This window comes from Berghia stephanieae, chromosome 8 (assembly GCF_034508935.2).
Source record: "Berghia stephanieae isolate SIO BIC M18660-M18661 chromosome 8, UCSD_Bste_1.3, whole genome shotgun sequence".
In the NCBI taxonomy this organism is placed as follows: Eukaryota; Metazoa; Mollusca; class Gastropoda; order Nudibranchia; family Aeolidiidae; genus Berghia; species Berghia stephanieae.
Window position 1 is genome coordinate 7,020,179 of NC_088367.1, and position 27,620 is coordinate 7,047,798.

The 27,620-nt window shown below is 36.1% G+C and overlaps 2 protein-coding genes and 1 non-coding gene across 17 annotated transcripts in view; 2 read left to right on the forward strand and 1 right to left on the reverse strand.

The window, feature by feature from the left end:
* Nucleotides 1–1,352, reverse strand: part of LOC144978093 (cleavage and polyadenylation specificity factor subunit 6-like) — a 41,268-nt gene extending 39,916 nt beyond the window's left edge. For 14 of the 15 annotated variants that reach the window (XM_078923669.1, XM_078923665.1, XM_078923662.1 and 11 more), the window contains exon 1: nt 1,230–1,330. In XM_078923669.1, coding sequence (XP_078779795.1) covers nt 1,230–1,286 — 57 coding nt within the window. In that variant the 5' untranslated portion in view covers nt 1,287–1,330. Of the gene's footprint in view, nt 1–1,229 lie in introns of all 15 variants that reach the window. The other variant, XM_078923660.1, reaches the window with a different exon arrangement.
* A 4,135-nt stretch (nt 1,353–5,487) lies between these two features.
* On the forward strand, nt 5,488–5,606 carry LOC144979091 (5S ribosomal RNA). Its single transcript, XR_013646642.1, has one exon. It is a non-coding gene; the product is annotated as a 5S ribosomal RNA (ribosomal RNA).
* Nucleotides 5,607–5,781: 175 nt separating this feature from the next.
* LOC144978094 (CCR4-NOT transcription complex subunit 11-like) lies at nt 5,782–21,612 on the forward strand. Its single transcript, XM_078923672.1, has 11 exons — nt 5,782–5,833; nt 11,090–11,198; nt 11,983–12,117; nt 12,585–12,698; nt 14,044–14,213; nt 15,251–15,404; nt 16,824–17,030; nt 17,645–17,724; nt 18,856–18,925; nt 19,578–19,733; nt 21,460–21,612. Exons 1-11 carry the CDS (start codon nt 5,793–5,795, stop codon nt 21,556–21,558), a joined length of 1,335 nt encoding a protein of 444 aa, XP_078779798.1. The 5' UTR covers nt 5,782–5,792; the 3' UTR covers nt 21,559–21,612.
* The last annotated feature ends 6,008 nt before the right edge of the window (nt 21,613–27,620 follow it).

Here is a 27,620-nt window from a genome sequence, read left to right on the forward strand (position 1 = left end):
ATCAAAATAAGTTGTTGGATCTAGTTTTGTGGATGTGTGATACTAAATTGTATTGTCTTCAGCGCAGAAGTCAGGAAAATAACAGGTGTCGGTTTTGGGCTTTGGGGCGAACAACACCATGGCCTAGGAATTCGTCCGCGAAATAAAAAATAATTCCCGGTCATCCCCAAAATTGTGGTCAGAATGAGCAAATTATAGAAACAAGAGATGATCAATAAAGTTAACAGGTAGGTAGGTAGTGAAAATTTAAATGGTTGGTGGACTATGAACAGATTTGATGATTAACAACTTTCTTCCTGGTTGAAAATAAAAAGTCGAATTGCCAGTTTGACGTTTTCAGATCAAAGTAACAAAAGAAATTTCATTGATCCATTTGCTTTAAAATATTTTTTTTAAAAGAGCTGGATTTGACATTTGATCACTATTTACTTTCATCTTGTGTTAAATATCTTTTGATATATTAACTGTTTTGGGACACAACCACTAGTATTTTTTCCAGAATATTTGGTATTTTTCACGCCTAGTTTGGAATTTTGCATAAAATCTTTCTGCCCACTTGCTACATGCGTCTGGGGATACCAATTATTTTTATCCCCAGACAGGTGTCTGGGGATAATAAAAATTGGTTATCCCCAGACAGGCGTCTGGGAATAATGACAGCGCAGAACAGGCATTCACAGGCATAGCCTTCTCGAAGAGTTGTATCCAGATATCCACCAGGTAACTGTCAGCCTCCTTCGCCTGTTTCTCTGGCTTCAGGACAGCAACTATCTTAGCCTGCTTCCACACTTGTGGGTAAAATGCAAGTGGCAAGTGCACAAGTGGGTTGAGGGGGGAGTTGAGGTCGAAGTCAGAGGAGCTCAACCACTCAACCTCGGACCTCAGCCTCAGTTCAGCATTCTTCTACTTTTATAATTGTAAGCATTTCAACAAGAATGACCAGAAAAAATGGTATTTTGGCATTTAGTGTCAAAGTAATCTGGCGATCCCGATCATAATTAGAGAGGTTTTGGAACGAATTCTGTCACTGTCACTGCAATTCTCGTCAGCACACCTCGTCGGTGGCGTCCGCCGGAGACGGAGAGGCGAAGATGTGAAGGTGAAGGAGGCTTTCCTCTTCTTTGTTACTTTGCTTTTAAAATGGCATTATTTGGACTGGCAACCAGGTGCATCTACAAAATATGTAATGCTATATACATGGAAAGCAACAACATGGAAATATTACAAACCTGACTGAATTCATCTTCAATATTATCATACAAATCTATGTCTACGCCATCCGCCATCTTGACATTATTTGAGAATCGAATCAACCAGCAGACGAACGTGTAACTCAAAAATAAAACAACGCGATATTCTCTTTTTCGCTTGTAGAAAAATGGAATCGATTTAGTAGTCGAGTAATTGCGGGGCAAATCCTTTCCGACAGTTTTCCTCGTCAATGAGGCCAGCCAATGGGGTGCGTTCGAAATGGGGCCTTACATTGATTTTTAACGACGTGCGACGTGCACTTATTTGCAGTTCTGATAACCCACTTCATTGTTGTAATGGAAATCTCAAAAGGTGACCCAAAATGTTGTCGATTTTTACGATTACAACCACAAAATAGTATTAATATAGACAACTGAGATGCTTTTTATTTCCATGATTTCAGAAATTTAATTATGGGAAAAAGCAATAAATAAAAAATTTGAGCATCTATGTGGAGAAATAGCTACCGTGCTCAAAGCGCTTTACAAAGGGTCCTGGCCAAAAGCAATACGTCACATTTAGGACGAGATATGATATTACAATTTTTCCGTCAGAGACAACGCTGATAACGACCATGTACTCGTTTCACACCAGAGCACGGTGAGAGAATGTGAATAAATACATTATCCAATGACTCAATTATGCGCCGAGCGAGTCTTGAACCCAGGACCTTCCGATCCGAAAGCGAATTTCATAATAAATAATAAATTGAGCTCTTATATAGCGCAATATCCACTAAATGTGCTCAAAGCGCTTTACAAGGGGTCCCTGGTCAACAGCAACATTTAACATGTAGGACGAGACATGACGCCTGTTCGGCGATATTACAATTTTTCGGACAAAGACAACGCTGTTAACGACCATGTACTCATTTCACACCTGAGTGCGGTGAGAAAATGTGAATAAAGTCATTTTCCAATGACTCAACTATGCGCCGAGCGAGTCTTGAACCCAGGACCTTCCGATCCGAAAGCGAGTTTCATACCACAAGACCTCATAGCCGCATGATAAAGCCTAATAACATACAGATTTCCATGACAACAATGAGCCCATAAGGAATAGGGTTATTAGACCTGCAAAAAGTGCACGTCGGTAAAATGCAATATGTGAATTAGAACCAGCATTTTGCCTTGTCTCAGTTCACAGTATTTTACTGTCGTAAAAGCGATTAGACACCTCGACACCCTCAATGGTATACCTTCATGAAATGCAATTTGCATACATGCGCCCACCCAGCTGTGAATGGTTTGCTGGTCCGTTATACCGACCGAAAGTACTTTGTGGTATACTAACTAGCGTCACCTCAATGCATTGTAGTTGTGAGAATTGTCGTCTCAATATGTAAATGTCTTTCCCAGAGAAGAGTGGAGGATGTTTACCCATTTAATTTCCAGATTTTGAGAGGTTCTTCTCATTGCGGAGTTCCTGAAAACAACATGCGTCTAATTGTTTTCAATGCAGGTGAGGAAGGGTCACTATTCGAACCCTCGATGAAAAGGTAGATTACCATCGTAGGATAGATAGTGTGCACTTGGCTTAGAAGTAGAAGCTCATAACATTGCCATCCGGAAGTATAACGGACCAACACACAAAACTGTGTGTAAACATGAACGTTTATAGTCAGGCTAATACGGTTTAGTGAGAATTACTCATAAACGCGGATGGCAAAAAAAAAAAAAAAAAACAATAACAAAGAACTGAGTGACATCAACTTCGAACCAAATACAGAAATATGTGGAATCATAGCGTTACGATGTACGAACAATGAGAGAAACAGGTGTGCTCAAATCACCACAGAAATGAAGAGCTATAACCTCTCTCTGCCATGATTCTGCAAAACAAGATGAAACACCTTTGAAGAAATTAGATTAGAAACAGGAGAAACCCTCCTCTATTCAGGAAAAAGGAGAAGGTGAACTACCCAAAAAAAAAATGGAGACCCGTCACACTGCATCATCACATGGAGTACTTTCAACCCCAAGCAAAGTGCTTACAAGGATAATCCTGGAAAGAATGAGAGTGAGATATTCCACAGACAGAACTATTTGAGATGAACAAGCAGGTGTTCGAAAAGGCCGACCATACACAGACCATATTTAACTTTTAAAATCATAATAGAACAGGCAATGTAGTGGCAGTGGCAGTGGCAGCCTCCTCTTTATGTTTGTTTAATAGACTTTGAACATGCTTTCAACAGCGTGGATAGAACTTCTCCATTTAGAGCTTGCAGATCTCCCTACAGATTCATCGCACTCAAGACATGCAACTTAAAGTGGACTGCTTGACAGAAACCGACAACAATGTTGGTCTCAAAATAAATGTTGAAAAAAACCCAAAGGTGATGCGAATCAATAACCACCAGCAAAGCCCAATCCACATATATCAGGATCTGCAGTTCAAGATGTAAATGACGGTACATTCTTAGGCCGTAATAAATTTGTTTATTCATCTTAACTACGCCACTACCTCATTATTTCATTCATCTGTTGTGTTTCATTCATCCTGTTTTGTTGATAAAGTGGAAACCCGAAACGTTCATTTGATCTGTTTTTGTAATTAAATTGGAGCTTACAATCAATTTCACATTATTATTTATTTCTTCGAGCTTCGAGCAGCAACATTTACATACTTAGGCCGTAAAGTTGGTGAAACAGGAGGTACGGAAGAAGATATTATCAAAGCTAGAATATGGAACGTCCAGCAGTCTTTTGACACCTTGTCGCCCATATTATGGAAAAATTGAGCTTTTGTATAGCGCAATATCCACTAAATGTGCTCAACGCGCTTGGTCAACAGCAACATTTAACATGTAGGACGGGACATGCCGCCTGTTAGGCGATATTACAATTTTTCGGACAAAGACAACGCTGATAACGGCCAGGCACTCATTTTACACCTGAGTACGGTTAGAGAATGTGAGTAAAGAGTCTTTTCGAAGGACTCAACTATGCGGCGAGCGAGGCTCGAACCCAGGACCTTCCGATCCGAAAGCGAGTGTCATACCACTAGACCACATAGCCGCATGGAAAGCAGTCGTTATCTCTAGTGCAACTAAACTTAGAATATTTGGCTCCAATGTGAAATCTTTTACTCTGTATGATTCTGAATCACGGAGAGTAACAAACAACCTTACTCACAACATTCAGACCTTTATAGATAGAATGTGCTTGGCCAAGGAGTTCACAACATTGCCATCCGGAAGTATAACGGACCAACACACAAACTCTGTGTAACCATGAACTTTTCTAGTCTGGTTAATACAGTTTAGTGAGAACAACTCACAAACGCGGATGGCAAGAACAATAACAAAGGCCTGAGTGACGTCATCTGCGAACTATCTATAAACAAATGCTTCCTCGGGATCTTGAAAATCAGATGGCAAGACCCCGTTTCTAGCATAGAACAACGGAAAAGGTCAAAGGTCAAACTAGGAACCCACCAGAATCCAACTTAGGAGGAGACAAGTGGATTCAGTAGTCTGATGTCACGCCGCCGGGCAACGGCGGCCATCTTGGTTCTAAACAAAGAAAATCATTACTTTTTATTCTTCATGCTGGCTAGAACTTTTCATATGCCTTGTGATCAGAATATGTAAAAGTCAAAACAAGATAAAATTTATGTGTTTTTTTTTCCCACTGGATACGCTTTTATGCTCGCCGGAGAAATATTTCATATGGCGTCCGCCCTTGTTCCGATAGTTTAGAGCCAGTGTTACTAAGTTACCATGCCTCATTAGGAAGGAAGTGACGTTACGACTGTTGGTACGGTGTCTCGTCTTGTCACAAAAGTCAAGCGAAGTTAAGCATAGTAAGTGGCTGGATGGGTGACGGTGATCGTGGAAAATTCTGGTCCTGATGTTGTGGCCTTGAGTAAGGCACAACTGACAAAACCCCCCCCCCCCAAAAAAACAACAACCAAAAACCAAAAAACAAACAAAAAATAACCCCAAATAAACCAAACAAAAACAAAAAACAAAAACAAAAAACAAAGAACGACACAAAAAACCCCAACAAAAAACAAAAAATAAATGCTGGGGAGGGGGGGGGGGGGGGGAAAGGCATAGAAGGAACGACATTGACGTCATTCAGCTCTTTGTTATGAAACCGAAATTGCAACAGACGAATACAACACGCGATTTCAACTACCAATATTATACATTCCTAAACTATCTTCATCATTATATAAATTAGCAATAGTGTTTTAATGTTATATTAGATTCTATTTTCGACAGTTGTTGTCTACGACCATACTACGTTGAAAATACCGGTTCTCGTCCGATCACCGAAGTCAAGCAACGTCAGGCGTGGCTAGTACTTAGATGGGTGACCGCTTGGGAACCCCACGTGTTGTAGACATTTTTTATTTTTAATTTATATATTTTACAATTTTATTATATTTTTTTTTCTTTTTTCTTTTTTTTTTCGAGACGCATACGTAAAACTAGGGTTACGTTCTCTCTGCAAGTCAAATAAACAAGGGAGATCATTCAAAAAATACATATTGTTGACTTTTACTTCTAGAGTTACTTTTCATCAAACAAAATGGCTGCACTTTCGGTGAAAGAACTTGCTTCTCTCCTGAGGTAATTGTTTATTTATATAATTAAAAAATTATGTCTCTTTGATGAATTAAATTGTTTAAAAAGTTTTCATTGGAAAACCACATCCAATCCTGTGTCTTTGTAGTAGTATTATCAGTTGTTCCCCAGGGTTCAGTACTTGGACCCGTTCTTTTTGTTTTGTACGTTGGCCCTCTGTCTAAAATCATCAGAAGTTTTGGTCTGTCTTACCATCAATACGCTGATGATACGCAATTGTACTGCGTTTCCAATACGAGAAATTTACAAGAAGTATCAGCCAATAGTAAAAATTGTATCCAAAGTGTTAAGAAATGGATGAATGAGAACAGACTGAAACTGAATGATGATAAGACGGAGGTGCTGTATGTGGGGAACAGGAAGTGGAAAAGTGAAACAGATTTGAAGTTGGGGGATGCCTCTATTCAAATTGTTGACAAAGTGAAAAACCTTGGCACATTCTTAGACTCTGGACTGTCGATGGAGCATCAGGTTAATAATTTGGTTAGATCTCTCTTTTTCCAACTAAAAAAGATTGCTTCCATTAGACGGTTCATATCTGAGGATGTGACCAAGCACCTGGTTGTGTCCCTCGTACTATCGAAATTGGATTATTGTAATGCTCTGTTGTTTGGCGTTTCGCAATACAATCTGAAACGTCTTCAGATTGTCCAAAACAGCGCTGCCAGACTAGTATTCATGAAGCGTAGGTGCGACTCTGCCGGACCTCTACTTCATGACCTGCATTGGCTGCCTGTTGGGAAAAGAATTAAATTCAAAGCTTGTGTTTTAGTGTATCGTTGTCTTGAAGGTACTGCCCCTTCCTACCTTTCAGAACTAATTGAAAGATATTCAAAACCCCGCCCCTTACGTTCGGCCAGTGATTCCACAAAACTAGTTGTCCCTCGAATTCGGAAAAATGCTGGAATGAGATCCTTTTCTCATTTCGGACCCTCTATTTGGAACGCCTTACCGCAGAGCATTCGTGAAAAAGAATCTTTGTCTATTTTTAAACGTTCGCTTAAAACATATTTGTTTCGATTTTAGTAGATGGTATGAGAAGCAAGATGGGTTTGGTTTTGTGTGTGTGTTGTGTTGTGTGTGTGTGTATGTGTGTGTGTGTGTGTGTGTGTGTGTGTGCTTGTGTGTGTGAATGAGTATGTTTCAGCCAAAGTAATTTGTAATTTAAGCGCTTAGAGTCTGGTGTCTTGGAGTTATAGCGCTATATAAGTTTTCAGCATTATCATTATTATTATTATTATTTGTTGATTTTCAGCAACTTTGACTTGGACACTGTCACTGGGTGGGGTTCCTGACCTCCCATGATGATGATGATAATGATAGTGGGCAGGGGGGTACATACTGTACACGACTGTACTGTGTCTATTATCCCCTTATATCTGTTTTCCAATATGCTTTCTGTCTTTGTCTTGGAATGAGATTACTTGGTTTTGTCCTGGCCCTGGCCGGAGTCCTACCTGGTGGGAAACAGTCAAATGCATAGAGAGGTGAGCCGGTGTTACCAATACTTAGCTTCTATACCAGGACAAATCATTCGTTTGGACAGAAAAATAAATAAAAAACTTACCGCTTACCGTCAAAAGCAGTTTAGATTTGAAGATACATTTGTTTTCTATCAAAAAACATTCGGTACTAGACAATCCTTGATGAATATCAAAAGTTGTGTTTGAAATTATATCTTAAATATTTTCATGATTCATTCCTCGCTAAATCGTGTGTGTTTTTCGTCTGTCCAATGGTTGGTGCCTGCCGCCTGCCGCGCAAAACAAAGGTTTTTAAAAAAGTTTATTGAGAAAAAGATACGGAAAAAAGTGTCCCTAGATAGGTATGCAATTTGGTGCATAAGTGCAGTAAAAATTGGTGAGCAAAATTAGTTCGTAGAGGATGCGAGACTGTGTGTGTGTGTGTGTGGTGTGTGGTGTGTGTGTGTGTGTGAGTATGTGTGTGTGTGTGTGTCTCTTTCTTTCTTTTTTTTTTTTAGGAGTGCCTACGTACACGGTAACGGGGCATCTAGCCTCAGGATCTATGTACACGTAAACCGGTTTACCGTTGCAACATTCTGTCAGTGATGGTCCTCGCTGTCGTGACCGCGCGCGCTCGTGTGTGTGTGTGTGTGTGTGTGTGTGTGTGTGAGTTGTTTTTTTTTAATCAAAACAATTTTAACCATTAATGGCGAGATTCCATCTTACACTCCCCAAACTCCAGATCTTAGTCTTAATGTTATCATTAAAAAACAAGCTTTGCGATTTATAGTTTAATTGAAGCCCGAGTCGAAATATACTCTTACTACTGCTCTCTTGGTGGAAACGATTTATTCTGCATAAGCAATCTGGATAAAAAAAAATCAGTGTCACTGTAAAGGGTTAAAATTTCACGAAGTACGCACCGTGAACACCGCTGTAACAATCCTTTGATCTACGTCATCAGGCAACCCATTGTTTCTTTCATCTTTTCCCATTCCCCCTTACTATCCCCCCGCCCACCTCTCTCTCTCTCTCTCTCTCTCTCTCTCTCTCTCTCTCTCTCTCTCTCTCTCTCTCTCTCTCTCACTCTCTCTCTTGTCATAGTGTTATCCCTTCCCCTTCCCATCTCAATGTAAAATGAAAACGTTCTGCTGTTTGCAGATACATGTATGATTGTTTTGTTTTCTCTCTCTCTCTCACTAGGCTAGGATTAAAAACCAAGACATCAGGTAATGGGTGTCTAATGCCAAAGTATAGATTCTCTCTTTGGCCAATTTAGTCACGCATGTGGCAGCCCAGCTATTTATTATGTTCTGCCTATAACACACAATAAGTGGGATTTTGGGGGGTGGGTACGAAAGAAATCAAGGTCATAAGTAACCGTGCACAAGAGCTGTATAGGGAATTGGTTTCTTGCAAATACCAAATATTTTATGGAAAGCTCTTTCGAACTCCAAGACGTCTGGTTTGTTTTGCTATCTTGGAACAAACGAAACAGAGATGTCTTGATGTGTGACCTAGTTGTCTGATTTTGTGACCTGGATGTAAGGTTTTGTGACCTAGATGTATCCTTTTGTGTGTGCAAGCCATGCGGGTAAGTACAGCGATAGCTTGCCAGTTGAGGAAAAAAAATTAAGAAGCAGCGTATCCGCATTTGAAAAACAAAACAAAAAACCTGAAAAAAACAAAACAACATAACCTTTTAAAGGCGAATATCAATCTTACTTGGACCAAAAATAAAATCTTACCGTTTTCATCAAAAGACAAAAAACAAATTACAATTTATAAACTTGAGCTTTTATATAGGGCAATATCCACCCAACGTGCTCAAAGCGCTTTTTATCAATATTCTTACTGCTCTTATGGTGGAAACGTTTTTTTTTTTTTCTGTGTTAAAAAATAATATAAATGAAGACTATTATTTGAAAACAAAAAAAATCAGTGTCACTGGCAAAGGGTTAATTGCAGTACTCCTGCATCCTGTGAGACTCCTACGGCACTTGCTAATCATAAAAAGGGAAATAGCAGCAATCAACAATACTAAGGTGAAAAAAAAAGAAGGAAAAAAAAAGGTGGGGGGGGGGGGGGGGGGAAGAGCAAACCCAGTAGCAATGCAACCTTTTAGCGGCGAAATTCGATCTTTGACCTAACACCAAATCTTCTATCATCAAAAGACAAGTAACGGCAAAACGATTATAGACAATTGAAGTCCGAGTTGTGATAGTCTGACTGCTCTCTTGGTGGAAACGCTGTATTCCCCGTTAACAATAATAAAGATAAAAGCAAACTATTATCTAAAAGCAAAAAATTAGCTTCGCTGTTAAGGGTTAAGAACACCTGCAACTGCCAGTATCCTTGAGATGCTCTACGTCACCAAGGTCACCAAGCGACACTTTCGTCGGCATGCACCCCCCCCTCCACTCTTTCAAGGTGGTGGTGGCGGCGGATAAAGAAGGCCTTTTTCTCTTTCATTCAATCAACTGGTCTGCTGGTGGACCCTAGGCCTCTCTACAAGTACAAGAAATAATACTCACTTTTTTTCTGCTCCAACGAAAATATCTACCCCCCACCGGTCTAATTATTTGTAGCAGACGTCAAATTTCTCAAAACGGTCACGTGACACTGTAAAAACAACAAAGGAAGTCCATGAAAGCTTATTTACGGCATTTCCTTTGAACCGTGTAAACAACAAAATTTCGTTTTCATTCGACTCAACGGGTCAGATTGGCCGGTATTTTTTTAACGAACTAAAGTTCTGAAAAATCAAAATGTTTCTTAGAAAGTTGAAAGATGCTAGTTTTTGAAACAGAGGTAGGTTTTAAAAAAAAATCTTTATATTTTACGTGAATGCATGCTCAAGGCGAGTTGGACATGCAGCGGAGGTTGGTAGGCCAAAGGCCCACCTCTCTAGTTATTGTAGTTTTTGTGGGAGATGATATTTTTTTTCCATGTAAATCATCTCTCTGTTACTGTTATTAATGAATGTATTATTATATTTGTTATTTTGAATTTATAATGTGAGCATTTGAGTGTATTCCTCTTTGTTGGATTTTGTGCTTGTGTCTGGATGAGACTGAAAGGTGGTCTCAAACTAAGTACTTTGATAGTGTGCTCTTGGAATCTACATCTGATCCCTATTTGTTCCCAGTTCCCATATGTCTTACCTTGCTTGGGTGCTTTATTTGTAATTCTAGAACTTTTTACTATCCCATTTTCTTCCTTTTTACTGGCGCTGATATAATCTAAATGTGTTGCAAGAAAAACAAACAAACAAACTTAGACTTGGACAGAAGTGTGCATTTACTCGTAATTATGATGAAATGAGCATCCCGGCCCTTGCCCTTAGTCCTTAGTCCTTAGCCTTGGACTCGATGACGAGAAGAGACGTTTAGTTTTGGGCATTTTGATAACATTTTCAAACTCAAAACATCATAATTATAACTTGACTCAATTATTATACCTTATACCTATACTAGGCACTTTGATAACTCCAGTCCAGTGGCCGCCGATAGGCTCACTGTAAGGTGAAACTATACTTATTTGTTTCTCGTTTCACTACTCCATCATCATAATCATAATAGAGTCAGAGTCTATCATACTAACTATCATAGACTTCTCGCCTTGTGTACCTTTGAGCAAGTCACCTCGCCTTATCTCATTTTGCGGTGCTGCACTGTGGCTGACACCTGGGTTTTTCCAGTCTTCCCTTGAAAGACCAATTTCCCCTTGGGGATGAATATAGGGAATTTTATTTTATTTATTTATTATCTTTACTCAGCGTCCTTTCAGAGGATTCAACAGATGCCCAGAGCTTTGAGAGTTTGGCCAACACTTTCCACCACTATTTCACCAACAAACATGATCACTTTAAAGTTGGACAGGCTATTGTGAGTATTCCGTCAATGTCAAAGTGAATATTTTTTATCATCTATTTACTGTATCAATGTGAAGACTTTTTATCATCTGTAAAACTACAACGCCATTTTCTATAGGTCATCAGATTACACCGTCATCATGTGTAGCATTTTTGTCTCGTGGTAAGATGGCTTCTCACCTGTAGGTCTTTGGTTCAAATCCTGCTGTGAAACCTTGAAAAAGGCTCTTTACTCACATTTTTTTCACCATACTCAGGTTTGAAATGAATACCTGGTGGATAAGAGGTAACAGGATTGTTAAAAAAAGAGTAATAATAAGATAAGATAAAATTAACTTTATTAATCCAAAAACAGGAAATTACATTGTGTTTTTTACATGACTCAAGGTAAAAGATAAGATATTTAGCAGGATCGATGATTATACAACAAAAACAATAACAATGTATCATAGCTAGTTGGGATTTAGTACCCTAGAAAACATTCAGATCATTCATTCGTCCTTCTACAGGCACCAATCCTCAATCGATATGTTTGTTAGGTGTTGTTGCTGGCTTGGGAGCCCTTGTAAAAAGATTTGTTTTCAATTGATAATGCATTGTATAAAAGCCTTACTTTAAAAAATATTTCATCTTTATCATCATATCCATCATCATCATTCATTGTCTTTGTCATCATCATCATCATCATCATCATCATCATCATCATCATCATCATCATCATCATCATCATCATCACCATCATCTTCATCATCCCCACATCCTTCATTACCATCAAGGGGGATTTTTATAATGAACAGGTATTGTTGCTCCAACACCGAGACCTCCTCCCTCACCCGACTCAGAAACTGGCAGCCATTTTTATCCTGTATGAAATGTACAAGTCAGAGCCGATGGCCGCCAATCCATTTGCCACGGTTTTCATACATCTCCTGGTAAGACTGAGTGAACAAGTTGTTATTATCATTTCATTCATACTCTTATATTTTTTGCTGTTGTTGTTGTTGTTGTTGATGTTGATGTTTATGTTGTTGATGTTGATATTGTTGTTGTTGATGTTGATATTGTTGTTGTTGATATTGACGTTTATTTTCTTATCATCATTTCCTTCCTCCTTGTCATTATCATCATTATAATCATCATCATACATCATCACCATCATCATCATCGTCATTGTCTCTTATTTTATTATTCTATTTTTTAGAATTATTATAGGATTTTTTGACAAAGATTTTTAATTAAACATTTTTGTTTTTATTGTATTGAAGATAAAGTCTTGAGCTAATTTGAAATAAAAATTCATGTCAATCTGTCCGTTCTGATGTGCAGTTTAGAACGGATTTTATATCACCTGAAAACAAATTTTATCTCAGCTTTTATGAGTTTTGTCATCACTTTTCAGCAAGAGACGGACCACAAGGAACCGAGTCCTTACGATCTTCCAACCCACATTGCTCCCATCACAGCGTCAGAACGATATTTTCTCTCTTACCTAGTTTCCAATGGATCCAAAGAGGTAAGATAAAACGTGACGATATATTGATTAAATATACAATATGGATGTAGTAAAAAACTATTGTAAAGCACCGCTGAGCACTATTTGTGGATACTGGTGCTATATCAAATAATGATATTAATAATAATAATAATAATAATAATAATAATAATAATAATAATAATAATGATAATAATAATAATAATTTTAAATCAAGATGTTAGATTGAAAAGATAAAAAAATCACAATATTAGGAAATTCACTTATCAATTACCTATTTGTTTGGTTTCTTTGCCTTTTGCTGTTGTTGTTATGGTTGTTTTTTATTTTAATTTTTTTTTTTTTTTTTTGTTATTCATAAATTTAAATGTCTTTTTATTTATGGTATTGTCATTGGCTTATTAATCCTTTTGTATTTATATTAGTATATTTAAAATTGTTTTATTTTTTTTGTCTTTTAAAAAATTGATTGATTAATTTTAAAAAAATCATTCCTTCTATTATTGTCATTTTATTATTTAAAAATTCTATTAATTTTTTATTCTTTTTTACTTTTTATTTTTCATTGCAATTTATCACCTGAAGAAATCGGGAGTTTTGGCATCTTTTCGTATTGATAACATAAAAATGTCCCAGGCATTTAATTTATTTGAACCTCTATGCGATTTTATTTTGAATTATAAATATCTGTGATGCAAGAGGTTTATTGTTACAAAATTCACTGTATACTTGGACAATGCAATGTCACATTTGTGCATCAAGCATTTTTTTTCCAATCATCCTTTAAGACAATTAAAATTTTGAATGGTGTGTATTTGTCTTTCTGCTCTGTCTGACATCGTTTCAGACTCTTCAGACTTTTATCTTATCTTACACACCAGTGCCTGCTCCCTATGTGTCACTTTGGAATTAGTAGAATAAACTATTCAAAAAAAAAAGTTCTTGAATATCCTACTTGACTATATAATTAATTAATTTTTTTTTAATGCCTTTATTTTCAAGATTTTCAAATATTTTACAATTTTATTGTGAAATTTAAATGTTTATATGCAATTTGGGACATCAAATAAAAATGTCGAATTTTGAAGCTCTCAATGGATTTGAAAGATAATGATGCCCCTCCAGAGCTTTTATATAGCGTAATAGCCACTAAACATGCTCAAATCACTTTACACGATTCCCCAGCCAACAGCAATACTTAACATTTTAAATGAGACATGATGCCTGTTAGGTGATATTGCAGTTTTTTTTCCGGACAGATACAATGCTGTTTACATCCAGGGACTTATTTTATTTTACACCCGACCTTTTGATTTGAAGGCAAGTGTCATGATTAAAGATGGAACCATTTTCTATGTCTTGATAGATGTTGAAGCACACGCCAACCCAAATCCTCAAAATGGACGTTAGTAACAAACAGCCTTTGGATATCAGCCACACACAGTTGTTCATCGTCCAGCGACAGTCGGAGATGCCTCACACCAGCAAGACGGCTATCAATTGTGTCTTGTCAGACCCAGAAACTAAATCTAACAAGTAAGTGAAACTAAATCTAACAAGTAAGTGAAACTAAATATAACAAGTAAGTCATGTTTTTTGTTGTTTTTTTTTTAATGAAGAGAACTAATTATTTCCATATGGTAGAAATCATGTTATATACCTTTTTCTTCAGTTTCCCTTGAACGAAACTGTTAGATGTCGGCTAATTAGAGGAGTTATTTTTTTTGTCCTCGTTGATTTTCCATGCTATTTTGCGCTATTCCGATTAACTTGCTTCAATGAAACAGTAAAGCATCACTTGCTTGATTTTCAACGTCTTGGAGACCTGAGATGCACATTCCTCCTTTCCAAATCCAAGCATCAGTAACACACTTTTTAAAGTCACATGGAACAACTACAAAAGACGTCTAACTTCTACGTCATGGCACAAGATAGAAGGGCAAGAGCTTAGTTGGTCATGGGTTCGGATAAGTTAGTAAATAAGATAAACTCATTTCTTTATCTTTTGGACATTGATGATGATTCTTGTCATCAATCATACCCATAATGCCTCTAAAGAGTTTTATCTACCCTTCCATGGCAGAGCTTAAAGATTTGTTTTCTGATGTTTTTACTGACTTGAAGTGGTCTGTGACCAAAGAGTCTTTTTATATGACATATGTTTCATTTTGAAAAGAGACAGAAATGTCATATCTTTTAATACTCTGTAAATTTCCTTCCTTTTCCCCAGATTTTTTGTCAGTTTTCTTCATTTAAAAAAAATTTTTAAAATTCCCATATTGGCAGTTCTCCTTGAAACTGGTTATACCAGTGTGACATTGTGGTCTGGCACTGTTGACTTTATCAGATTTTCTAATCCCTTTTCTTGGGCGCTTAAATGACCTAAATAGTGTCGAAAGCACCGTTAAACACCTAAAAACAAACAAAACAGACAATCCCTTTTCTCTCAAATTCCAGCTTTGACCAATTTGGCAAGCTGACCATGATCAACCCATCATTCTGGTCCGGCAGTGTTGACTTTATCAGATTCCACTGTATTTCTAATTTCTTTTTTCCCCCCCTTCAAATTCCAGCTTTGACCAGTTTGGCAAGGCGACCATGATCAACCCAGACATCCAGAGACAGACGGTGGAGAGTTTACTCACAGGCATCAAGAGTGTTGCTGATAAAACCCTGAGACCAGACTTCATCAGACTGGCACCGCCACTTCACATTGCAGAAGATGAGGTATAGTTGGAAAAAGTGATTTATTATAATCCACTTAAATCCTGAATCTTTTTTGGGAAGATGGTCTGTCTTCCTTTTGGCCTGTCGATATTTTGCCTGATGTTGAAGAGATCATTTCCAGATAGTTTCAATGGGGGAAAAAAATTGATGATAATAATAACAATAATAAAGCAGAAATAAACATGACGATGTAATATTGAAGTGATCATCAATGTCAAATTGTGGTACAATTTCAGAAATTATTAATTTCCTTGTCAAATTACTAAAAATTTTAATAGAAATGACTAAATTTGCCATTTTCATTTTGGCAGTTCTGTACATGTTATGAGTTGCTATTGGTCAGGTTCCCCTTGTACAGTCGACTACGCTTGTAGCGATGTCATCGGGGGACCAGAAAAAAGATCGCTACATCCGAAGTTCGCTACAGGCGTTGGAAGAAAATTCAAGGGAAATAATTCCGACTATTCAACCTCGTTGTAGGGTTAATATATTGAGTTACTGCCCTCATCTTGACAAAAATTTATCGTGACTACTGTAGAAAAATATTAGGTTGTTTTTTTTGTGTGTGTGTGTTTTTTTGTTTTTTTAAAGAACTCCTCCTTGTAGCGCTCTTTCAATTTCATTATTCCCGATACAGTGTTTGCCAATACTCCAAACTCAGATGCGGCATTCTTTTGCTTTTTTACGTTCTCAATTGCACCAATCAGTTCTATTTTTCTCTTCAAAGAAAGCACAACGCGTTTTCCTCCTGTCGCCATTGTTAAGTCGAGTTGTAGTTGTAGTCTGTGGTTGAGACAACACACTTAATACACTGTACACTAGACTACAACACACGCGAGACAGCACACAAAGGCACTTGGCGAAGTGAGAGAGGTATATATCTAGTGAAAGAGTAGAGTGAGAGTGAGAGTTCGTTTCGCGTTCGTTTCGCTCTACTCTGACGCAACACGCAAGACAAGCAGCACATATTATATCAGTGGTACGTTACACACACAAAGTGTATTGTATGTGTTGTATTGACACAGGTGCTTGGCGAAGTGAGAGAAGCAGTGAGGAGAGTGTGTTTCACCGTGCCACTTGTGACATCGTTACAACCGTTCTATTTTTACTAGGGTCGGGGATAAGAATACGCATCACTATAACCGTCACGACGGATGTAGTGAAGTCATTACAACCGTTTGTATTTTATTGAGTTTGTATTACATGGGTACCTGTTCTACAGAAAAAGATTGATACTTCCGAAGATCGCTACAACCGACTTCGCTACAAGTGGAGTGAACTGTAAAACGCTTTGAGGACATTTAGTGGATATTGTACCAGATAAAAGCTCATTAAAAATTATTTTTTTTTATATTAAAGTGTGTTATCGACGACCCCTGCATATTGTTTAACTTCTCATTCAAACATCCACTCTACCAGATGGCATGGCTGATCCCATCGGACAGCGAGTTCAACATTGCGTGGGACACAACGCTGTGCGTCAATACGTCCACGGGTGTGGAGATCCGTCGTCTCATGGCCAAGGCCTTCAAGGGGGCCCTACCCCCACACCAGCAGCAGCAGATCAAGAAGGAGCTGGACAAAGATTCCAAGCTAGTTTACAACATCGGACTCTGTCCACCAAAGGTTGGTTTTTTGTGGCAATTCAGGTGATATTAAGCTGTTAGAAATTGTGGACTGTAAAAAGTAATTAAGAAAAATAAATTTAACAGCTTAAAACAAATACCGAAATACCGAACACGGATCTTTGTGGGCTCAAAACCCTTTGTAAAGCGCTTTGAGCATGATAAGTGGGTATTGTGGTATATAAAATCTCAATTAAAAAAAAAAAAATTTTTTTTTTCATGTAATTTGAATTTGTTGCAGAAGTTAAATTTCACGATATAGAATAGAATAGGAAAATACAACAAAAGAGTAAAAACCAATGTATCCACGTCTTCTATAGAAATTCAGACGTTAAATTTCACGATATAGAATAGAATAGGAAAATACAACAAAAGAGTAAAAGCCAATGTATCCACGTCTTCTATAGAAATTCAGACGTTAAATTTCACGATATAGAATAGAATAGGAAAATACAACAAAAGAGTAAAAGCCAATGTATCCATGTCTTCTATGGAAATTCAAACGTTAAATTTCACGATATAGAATAGAATAGGAAAATACAACAAAAGAGTAAAAGCCAATGTATCCATGTCTTCTATGGAAATTATTGATGACCTGCCGTCGTATGCTTTCAGCTTCCAGACCTTGTAGAGAACAATCCCTTAGTAGCCATTGATGTCCTCCTCAAGCTGATGAGCTCCACACAAATTACAGAGTAAGTGGTCACAGATGTTAATACCCCTTGTCCTGAGTTAACTCACTCAACCCTAAGACTGACTATATCCGTAGTTTACCCTGGTTGCTTTTGCCCCATGCCTATTTATTACATTTTTCTGAGACAAATTATAGGCGTAGTATCAAAGCTACTGTTTTTAGTTTTTGCATGTTAATGATAGTTGAATAAAACTATCTATGTACATGCTCATTTTTAATACGTTTTCCAATTTTGAAAAATAGCAAAAAACTCTAGGATTGAGTGAGTTAAGACAAATAGATTTCACCTCGTAATTCTTGTGGGTAACAAATTCTTGAGGGAACAGTTTTTAGTTTTTTGTTTTATTAAAAAAAATATTTAAATTATTTTTTTCCCCCATTGCTTTCCATTCATCGTTGTTCGGCGGGGAGGGAAACAGTCAAATGTATAATTAATAGTTTTGGGAGATGATATTTTTGTTGTTGTTGTAAATCATCTCTCTGTTATGTATTGTTATATTTGTTGTTTTAAGTGAATAATGTGAGACTTATAGGGGATCTCAAACTAAGTTCATTGATGGTAAGCTCTTGGAATCTACACCGGTTCCTTATTTGAACCAGTTCCCCCTTGTCTTACTTTTCTTGTGTGCTTTTTAATTGTAATCTAGAAGATTTTTATCATCCCATTTTCATTCTTTATACTGGCGTTGAAATGACCTAAATATATTGCATGTGCTGTAAAACCCTTTTCACGAACAAATATCAAGCGTTAAAAAACTATCTGGTCGTTATGATTGTTGTGGTTTGATTATGATAATGATATCAGATTATGATATCACTTATGTTCAGAGTCCATTAATTGTCATTTCCTCCCCCCCCCCCCCCCACTCAACTCAGTTGTGAATGAGTACCTGGCTACAGACAGTGAAGGATATTGTACGAATGTTAGTACAAAAAAGTACAAAAAAAGATGCCTAACAGGTGACTGGTACTGTATGAAATGGAAATATCATTCCAAATTGTCTGCCAGGGGAATAAATGAAACATCTGTGAAGTGCATAGAGAATGGCTAATCTGTGGAAATACGTTATATAAGTGTTCAGATTTATTTCTATTTTTATTTTTTCTCTTTTTTCTCTTCTTTTGTCCCCAGCTATTTCCATGTATTAGTCAACATGGAGATGTCTTTGCATTCTATGGAAGTCGTCAACAGGCTCACTACGGTAAGAATGTTAAAAACTAAAAGAGAATAATAATAATAATCAAGATAAATATGTATGTGTAATCTTTAGACTTTCTGGTCTTTCTGCCATAAGATGTATGTATCTATTATTGTTATTATTATTATTACTATTATTTTTGTTATTATTATTATTATTATTATTATTATTATTATTATTATTATTATTATATTATTATTATTATTATTATTATATTATTATATTATTATTGTTTATATTATTGTTATTATTATTAGTATCTTTTATTTTTATTATTATTATTATTATTATTATTTATTATTATTATTATTATTATTATTATTATTATTATTATTATTATTATTATATTTTATTATTATTATTATTATTTTTATTATTGTTATTATTGTTTATATTATTATTGTTATTATTAGTATCTTTTATTATTATTATTATTATTATTATTATTATTATTATTATTATCATCATCATCATCATCATCATCATCATCATCATCATCATCATCATCATCATCATCATCATCATCATCATCATCATCATCATCATCATCATCATCATCATTATTCAATATCAGAATAAAAATATAATTTATATGAAAACTATTCCATAAATGAATACAAATTTATTCCCTTGTCTCTCATCTGACACTCACCAGCAAGTGGAGCTACCATCCGAGTTCATCCACCTTTACATTTCCAACTGTATCAGCACGTGTGAGGCCCATAAGGACAGATACTTCCAGAACCGATTGGTTCGACTGACCTGTGTCTTTCTACAGTCTCTCATCAGAAACAAAACTATCAACGTTAGGGTGAGTCACGACTCAGGGTCTTTTCCCCTAATACAGCATTGTTTTATTGTCTTTTCTGACCAATTGCATTATATCGATACACACAGGCAACACCTCTTGGCATCAGTAGCTGAGTAATGCCACGTTCTGCAACCAAATCAGGTTTTCTTACGCATTTTCATTTATTGTACACATTATTTAATATCTATTATTATGACATTTTAACTCACTCAATCCTAGAGAAGTTTGCTACTTTTCAAAATTGGAAAAAAAATGTATTAAAAATGAGCTACCATTAACATGCAAAAACTAAAAACATTAGCTTTGATACGACGCCTATAATTTGTCTCAGAAAATTGTAATAAATAGGCATGGGGTAAAAGTAAACCCATGTAAACTACGGACATTGTCGGTGTTAGGGTTGAGTAAGTTAATAATCATTCACTCTTTTAATGTACTTAAACACTTTAATCTCTTTTTATGAAGTTCACTATGATATCTGGCTGGATCATATCAGATTTATACATGGGTATTGGAAGTCGATACTATTTATATAGTTTGTAAAGAGTAAATTTATTAATTTAAATATCAATTATAATATGGCTAGTATGGTCTATTTCCCACTATCGGATTTAGGGTTATTTATAGTTTTTGCAGGATTGCACGCATTTATTCAAAATCTTCCTCATATTGGCTCTCTATAGTACACATTTTCATGGGCAAGGGTGGCAGGACTGCGATGAATACGGTCACTGGCTGCAAAACTCTGATCCTGCCATCATGTTATTGGAAAGGCTCTCCAAATGTATTATTACCTATTTGACTGGGGAATGGATACTGTTTATCTGTTGTCAATTGCATTCCCTGTTTATTTCTCTTAGTCTGAATCAAAATTAGATGGAAGGAAATGGGGCAAAAGCAGATAGTTTTGATATGTGTAATTCAGGGTCTCCAGAACCTGTGACTAATTTAGGATTGTATTTTCCTCTAGATTTGGATGTTTGTTGATAAGAATTTTGCTGTTATATACCGGCTTTCAACTGAACTTGGAATAGGAGTATCGTTCGGCTATACTTCTATGTTCAAGGTATCAATCCAGGTTCTGAAGTCATCATCACATTTGTTGATGGGTTCAAATCCCCCTTCAAATTTTGTCTCTGGGCAATCTAGTACGAGGTGGTTTGCATCTTGTGGTGCTTGGTTGCACTTTGGGCATGTTGGTGATTCTTGGAGCCCCTATTTGTGCATGTTGTCAGTTGTTCTTGTATGTTTTGACCGTAGTCTATTTGCAGCTACCCAGTATTTTCTTGGTTGATCCTGTAGACCTGGGAGACTTTTACAGGGATCTTCGAATATGGAATAATTCCACAGTACATCAACAATTCACCGTTTAGAAGTTTGTCCAGAAAACTTTTACTCTCTATTCTATTGAGATCCTGAACTGAGACGATTTTTAATTCTTCTGAGAAAAAAAAAAGACAGCAATTAAAAACTTGTTTGTTGTCATGATATTTCTGATTTAAAGATTTACTTAAAAAAAATAAAACAGAACACTAATGAATTTGTGGCCTTGTGTGAAGAATACATATTTATAATTTTTTTTTTTTTTTGTGGTGTTTTTAAAGGCGATCCTGATGTTTATCACAACTGAAAAGCCAAAAGGCCTCGTTGCCTGTGTTAAACAAAATGTAAATATTTCCCATTTTTTAAACTAATGATGTCCTCCTGTTCTCCTTTTTCCCCACAGGATATTTTCATAGAAGTTCAAGCATTTTGTATTGAGTTCTCTCGAATCCGAGAGGCAGCAGCGTTGTTCAGACTACTCAAAACGATGGACAGTTTATGATGATTATACTCATCTATTTGTGTGTCAGAACTTTTATAAGTAAATAAACAAAAATGAATAAAAGAGTTTTGAAAAAGAACGAAATACGAAACACGGAACGTTTCGGGCTCAAAACTCTTCTTCGGCCAACACCAAAAAAAACAATGAAACATAAATACATTTCTAAAAGACCATGTCAATGGCAGAGAAGTATTTATAGATTTATAAATATGAGCGAAAGGGTCATAAGTCAAGGTCTAAGTCATTCATTTTTTGGGTCGCAAACCTTCTCGCCTCTTCTGTGTCAACCTAGCAGATGGTTAGTTTGAATTTACTAATAAAAGTATTGTTAAATCTCTTGGATATTTGGAAGGCATTCATGGCTCATCAATCAGGAATCACTCAGGCTGTAGGGCCTTTCATCCCTTAAATAGTTTGATTGAAATTGTTTCAAATCATAATTTATCTTATCGTTTTTACCATGAGAGCAGCAGATAATAGAGATAATGTGAGTAGATGTTAGGTGGAAAACAGTCATATCAAATGTTGTGTTGAAGTAAAATCTAATCCATTGGCTGAAATTCTCATTCGGGCCGAGGAATGTTAACCTCCTGGTCCAGTGGTTCTAAAATTCTCGCTATCTCTTCCCCCTCCACCCTTTATCATTTGTTTTTTGTTCTAAAAGAAGACCACTTGGTTTTACTTAGGCCCTGCTTTGAGTCTTTTGCTTAGAGGGAGACAGTCTGATGGATATATATATATATAGTAGAAGTAGTTTTTTCTCCTGTAAATCATCGCCGCATCATCATTTAACCGATGATTTGTAAGCATTTGAGTACAGTGCATCTATTTGGCCGAGTCTAGGTGAGATTTATAATTAAATGCTTTCAGATAAGATATGCAGATAAATTGCCTTCAAACCCCAAAACCAAATAAGACCCTGTCTAGTATTTAAGGATTAAATGACTTTTTAAATTATATTTTAAAAAGTTACTTAGATTAAAAAATCTCCAACCTCGTTTACCGTGGTCTTCATACCGATAAAACAAAATGACTCCATTGTGGTTTGTGTATAAAACGTAGTATTTCACCACGTCATTTGAATGAACGATTTCATTGGTCCAGCCATTTCTGTACATTTCATGTCATTTATAATTGTGATACGATGAGCGTTATTATTTTAGTATTTATTTTCTGTTTTAATTAGACTTTTTACTTCTCTTTTTATTATTATTGTTATAAACACGCTTATTATTATTATTATTATTATTATTATTATTATTATTATTATTATTATTATTATTATTATTATTATTATTATTATCATCATCATTTTGCATTCAGCAAGGTTTTGTTTGTAATAAATCAGTGGAATGACAGGATGGATGAATATGAATGTGATTATTAAAATTTTCTAACACATTTAACTTCCCGATTTTCACTTTTACTTTAGATCAGAGTTTGATTGTTGTAGAATTAGTGACATTTCTCAACGAAAAACTGCTCAACTGTTGTAACTTAATAAAATCGTCTATGCAGTCTTGTGGTGGGTATAACGTGGTGGTAGAATGGTATTATATATATTGATACCAAATGATACTCGGCAATGCTGTGAGTTGATGAAAAGTGTGTCTTTGAAAAAGGCTTTTCACTCACAATCCAATGGCCTTTTGTGAGAGATGTTAATTTTATTCTTGTCAATCATCTCCCCATTATTTTAGTATGTCTGATGTTTTTAAATATAAAATGCTTACTTAGTATAGCCATTGTGAGTTTGTCCCTTATTGGGAGATATCATGTAGCCGTGTTGGTGTGCGACTGTGTTGGTGTGCGACTTTTGGGTGGTTTCAAACTCGACATTTGAATGTGTGGTGTTTGGATTTGGATCCACTTCTGGTCTCTGTGGAGATTTTTAGCATTGACTTCCATTTTCCTTTGGTGCCTGTAAGCTTGGCTTGATCTAGATCCTTTGTTCTGTTATTACTGGTTCTTAAATGAACCAAAAGTGTAATAAGCATCACAACCTGGGTGGGGATCCTGACCACCCATAGCGGGCAGGGAGGTACACACTGTGTCTTCTATCCCCTTATATCTGTTTTCCAACATGCTTTCTGTCTTTGTCTTGGAATGAGATTACTTGGTTTTGTCCTGGTCCTGGCCAGATGCCCTGGCTGAGAGGAAAACAGTCGAATGTATAGTTTGTTTTGGGAGATGATATTTTTTTCATTGTAAATCATCTCTCTGTTATGCACTGTATTATGCCTTCTTTATATTATATATTATGATTTGTAAAACATTTGAGTGTGTTCCTCTTAGCGGGGACCTGTGCTTGTGTCTGGATGAGACTTTTAGGTAATCTCAAACTAAGTACTTTGATAGAGTGCTTTTGAAATCTACATCTGTTCCCTATTTGAACCAACTCCCCTTTGTCTTCCCTTTTCTTGGATGCTTTATTGTAATTCTAGAACTTTTTACTATCCCATTTTCTTCCTTTTTACTGGCGCTGATATGACCTTAATGTGTTGCAAGCGCCGTAAAACCCTTAAAAACAAAAACAAAAACAAGCATCACAACCTTTGAACAGAGTCGATAAAATGAAGCATTTTACAAGGGGCCATGAGCAACATTGGACATGTAGGATAAGACTTAATTGCCATGAGGCATTATTACAGTGTGTTTTTTAAAAATCATCTCTCTGTTATGTATTATTATATTTGTTATTTTGAATGTATAATGTAAGCGTTTGAGTGTATTCCTCTTTGTTGGATTTTGTATTTGTGTCCGGATGAGACTTATAGGTGATCTCAAACTAGGTACATTGGTGGTGTGCTCTTGGAATCTACATCTGATCCCAATTTGCTCCCAGTTCCCCTGTCTTACTTTTTCTTGGGTGCTTCAACTTAAATTGTAATTCTAGAACTTTTTACTATCCCATTTTCTTCCTTTTTATGGCGCTGATATGACCTAAATGTGTTGCAAGTGCCGTAAAACCCTTAAAAACAGTAAAACCCTTAAAAACAAACTTTATCCCTGTCTCTATAGTGTTAACTCACTCAACCCTAACACCGACTATATCCGTAGTTTACCCGGGGTTACTTTTACCCCATGCCTATTTATTACATTTTTCTGAGACAATTTATGGGCGTAGCATCAAAGCTAATGTTTTTAGTTTTACATCTTAATGGTAGTTCGATATAATAAAACTATCTATGCACATGCTCATTTTTAATATATATTTTCCAATTTTGAAAAGTAGAAAAAATCTCTAGGATTGAGTGAGTTAAAAGACAGTTACAGTTGATAGGACTCTAAACCATCACAGATACCCAAATACTGCTGGCCGGAGAGATGGGTCAGACACAAACCCAGGACTGATATACATACATTGTTAATTTTAACAGTTACTACAAAGCTGGGGTTCTGATACTTCAGTTTTGGGGCATGGTCATGACGTAACTATAGATAGAATGAAGTTGACGACACTCGGGTCTTTGTTATTGTTTTTTGCCATCCATGTTTATGAGTAAATTCTCACTAAACTGTATTAACCAGACAATAAAAGTTCATGGTTACACAGAGTTCTGTGTGTTGGTTCGTTATACTTCCGGATGGCAATGTTGTGAGCTTCTTTGACAAGCGCATACTATCTATATACTTGAGTATATTTAATTTTGTGGCAATTATTTCCTTTAATAAAGAGTCAAGTGTTTCAGCTAGGAAAATTGCAACAAAGTTGAGCTCACTCAAAATGCTCCAAATTTACAGAGCCAAAGTTACCCCTTAAGGCAAAGTTACCCCTGAAGGTAAAGTTACCCCAGAATACTGTATCATTGAACTGTTTGTTTTTGCTTTTAATGGTTTTACTGCGCTTGCAACACATTAAGGTCATATCAGCGCCAGTAAAAAGAAAGAAAATGGGATAGTAAAAAGTTATATAATTACAATTAAAGCACCCAAGAAAAGGTAAGACAAAGGGGAATTGGTTCAAATAGGAAACAGATGTAGATTCCAAGAGCACACTATCAAAATACTTAGTTTGAGATCACCTAAAAGTCTCGTCCAGACACAAGCACAGGTCCCAACTAAGAGGGATACACTCAAATGTTTTACAAATCATATAGAGAGATGATTTAAAGGAAAAAAATATCATCTCCCAAAACTAACTATACATTTGACTGTTTCCCTCTCAGCCAGGGCATCCGGCAAGGGCCAGGGCAAAACCAAGTAATCTCATTCCAAGACAAAGACAGAAAGCACATTGGAAAACAGATATAAAGGGATAGAAGACACAGTAAGTGCCTCCCTGCCCACTTTGGGAGGTCAGGAATCCCATCCAGATATCATTGAATTGCTAAGACTAAGACAAAGAAAGAAATACCAGAACAAGTCAGTTTATCATTTAACATATTTAATTTTTAGCAATAGTGATCAGAAGATCATAATTTATTTTTAAATCAAGATCTTCAAACATAGGGTAGGGTAGGAGTAGGAGAAAAAACGCATAAAAGTAAAGTAACAAAACAATGTAAAAAAAATAAAATCGCCAAACTTCAAAATATTTGGAATGTCTTTAAATTCAGAGTCACAATTCCCGAATTGTCGACGCAATTTCGAAGTATGACCATTTTGAAGAAAGTTTGTTGAAATTTCAATGAAATCGTTACAAAAATTCATTCTTTTGTTATTGCTATCAACTTTTTTTCTTTTATCTATACAAGGACTCGGGAGTTTCGAAATCATCTCTTATTCAGCATGACAATTTTGTTAGACTCGTACTCTTTCATTTCAATGTACATAGGGATTGAGATTAGTGGAAGAGTAGCGTCCCTTGATTGGACGTCACCCATAGTCTGTGACGTCACAGGCGGAAAAGTTATTAGAGAGAGAATGTCATGTTGGTTGTGCGCATGCGTCTCTCTTAATAACTTTTCCGCCGGTGACGTCACAGACTATGGGTGACGTCCAATCAAGGGACGCTACTCTTCCGCTAATCTCATTCCCTATTGAAATTACTCACCCACACATATTATTAGTAAAAGCAATCAACACGTATTTTCTTCTAACTACAACTACAATTAAACTGTGCATAAGAGATAGAGGATGAAAAGGCCAACGGTAAAACTCTATACAAGACAACATTGTAGATACTACAAATTAATAGAACATATATTTTATAACCACATAATAATAATAATGATAATAATAATAATAATAATAATAATAATAATAATAATAATAATAATAATGGCAAGATTTGGTCAGTTCAAGTTCAATATAACTATAACAAAAAAAAAAAAAACAACTAAAAAGGGAGATAACATGAATAACATTCATATCTGTTCTTTATCATCCCTTCGAATTCCATGTAAAAATAAATGATTTTAAAAATAACAACAATATTGTTAACACATTTAATCATCTACTTCTTTGTTGGAATTCATCAACAGTTATTACTTTGTATTCATTAAGGCACATTCTCTTATAACGACTTGGTGTTGCCTTAAATGTTACAATACATACCACTGTAGTGACAATGACAAGATTATGCCGAATTAATGCTAGGTAATTACAGCAAAACCCGTTGTATTGCTACTTTGTTTTGGACCAGGAATTATATTCATCGTAATGGATTTAACCACTTGTGTAAAGGGGCTTAACAATTGGCTTTTACTTTTAACTATGAAATATTTACAGAGTTATTCCCCTTTGTTGCAGGATGTAAAATAAAATTCTAAATACATGTAGATTGCTATAAATTTCGACAATAATAATAATAATATGTCCTCAGGACATTTTCCCCCAACTGAACGCTTATTATAATTGACATGCCAAATTTGTCTTGAGTAAATGCATTTGTTGCCTAATTCAGTCCCTTGATTGGTGATAAAATAATAATTACAAAGATGGAAACATCATCTAAGCGTTCACATGAATTGCTGTGGTTTGTCATTCTTGTCCAGTCACAGAAACCATCTGCCTTGAGAAATGTTTACATGTAATTTGCCCCAATCGTTTAATATAATCCACTGTGTTAAGACGACCAAGGGACAGAACTGGTGACAAAAACTTATTCCTGTTTACAT

What these genes read in the sequence shown, in the direction of transcription:
- LOC144978094 (XM_078923672.1), top strand. Translation starts at nt 5,793, where the DNA reads ATGGCTGCACTTTCGGTGAAAGAACTTGCTTCTCTCCTGAG. An exon ending in GAACTTGCTTCTCTCCTGAG is followed by an intron (nt 5,834 to 11,089) that starts GTAATTGTTTAT and finishes ATCTTTACTCAG; the next exon opens with CGTCCTTTCAGAGGATTCAA. An exon ending in TTCACATTGCAGAAGATGAG is followed by an intron (nt 15,405 to 16,823) that starts GTATAGTTGGAA and finishes CCACTCTACCAG; the next exon opens with ATGGCATGGCTGATCCCATC.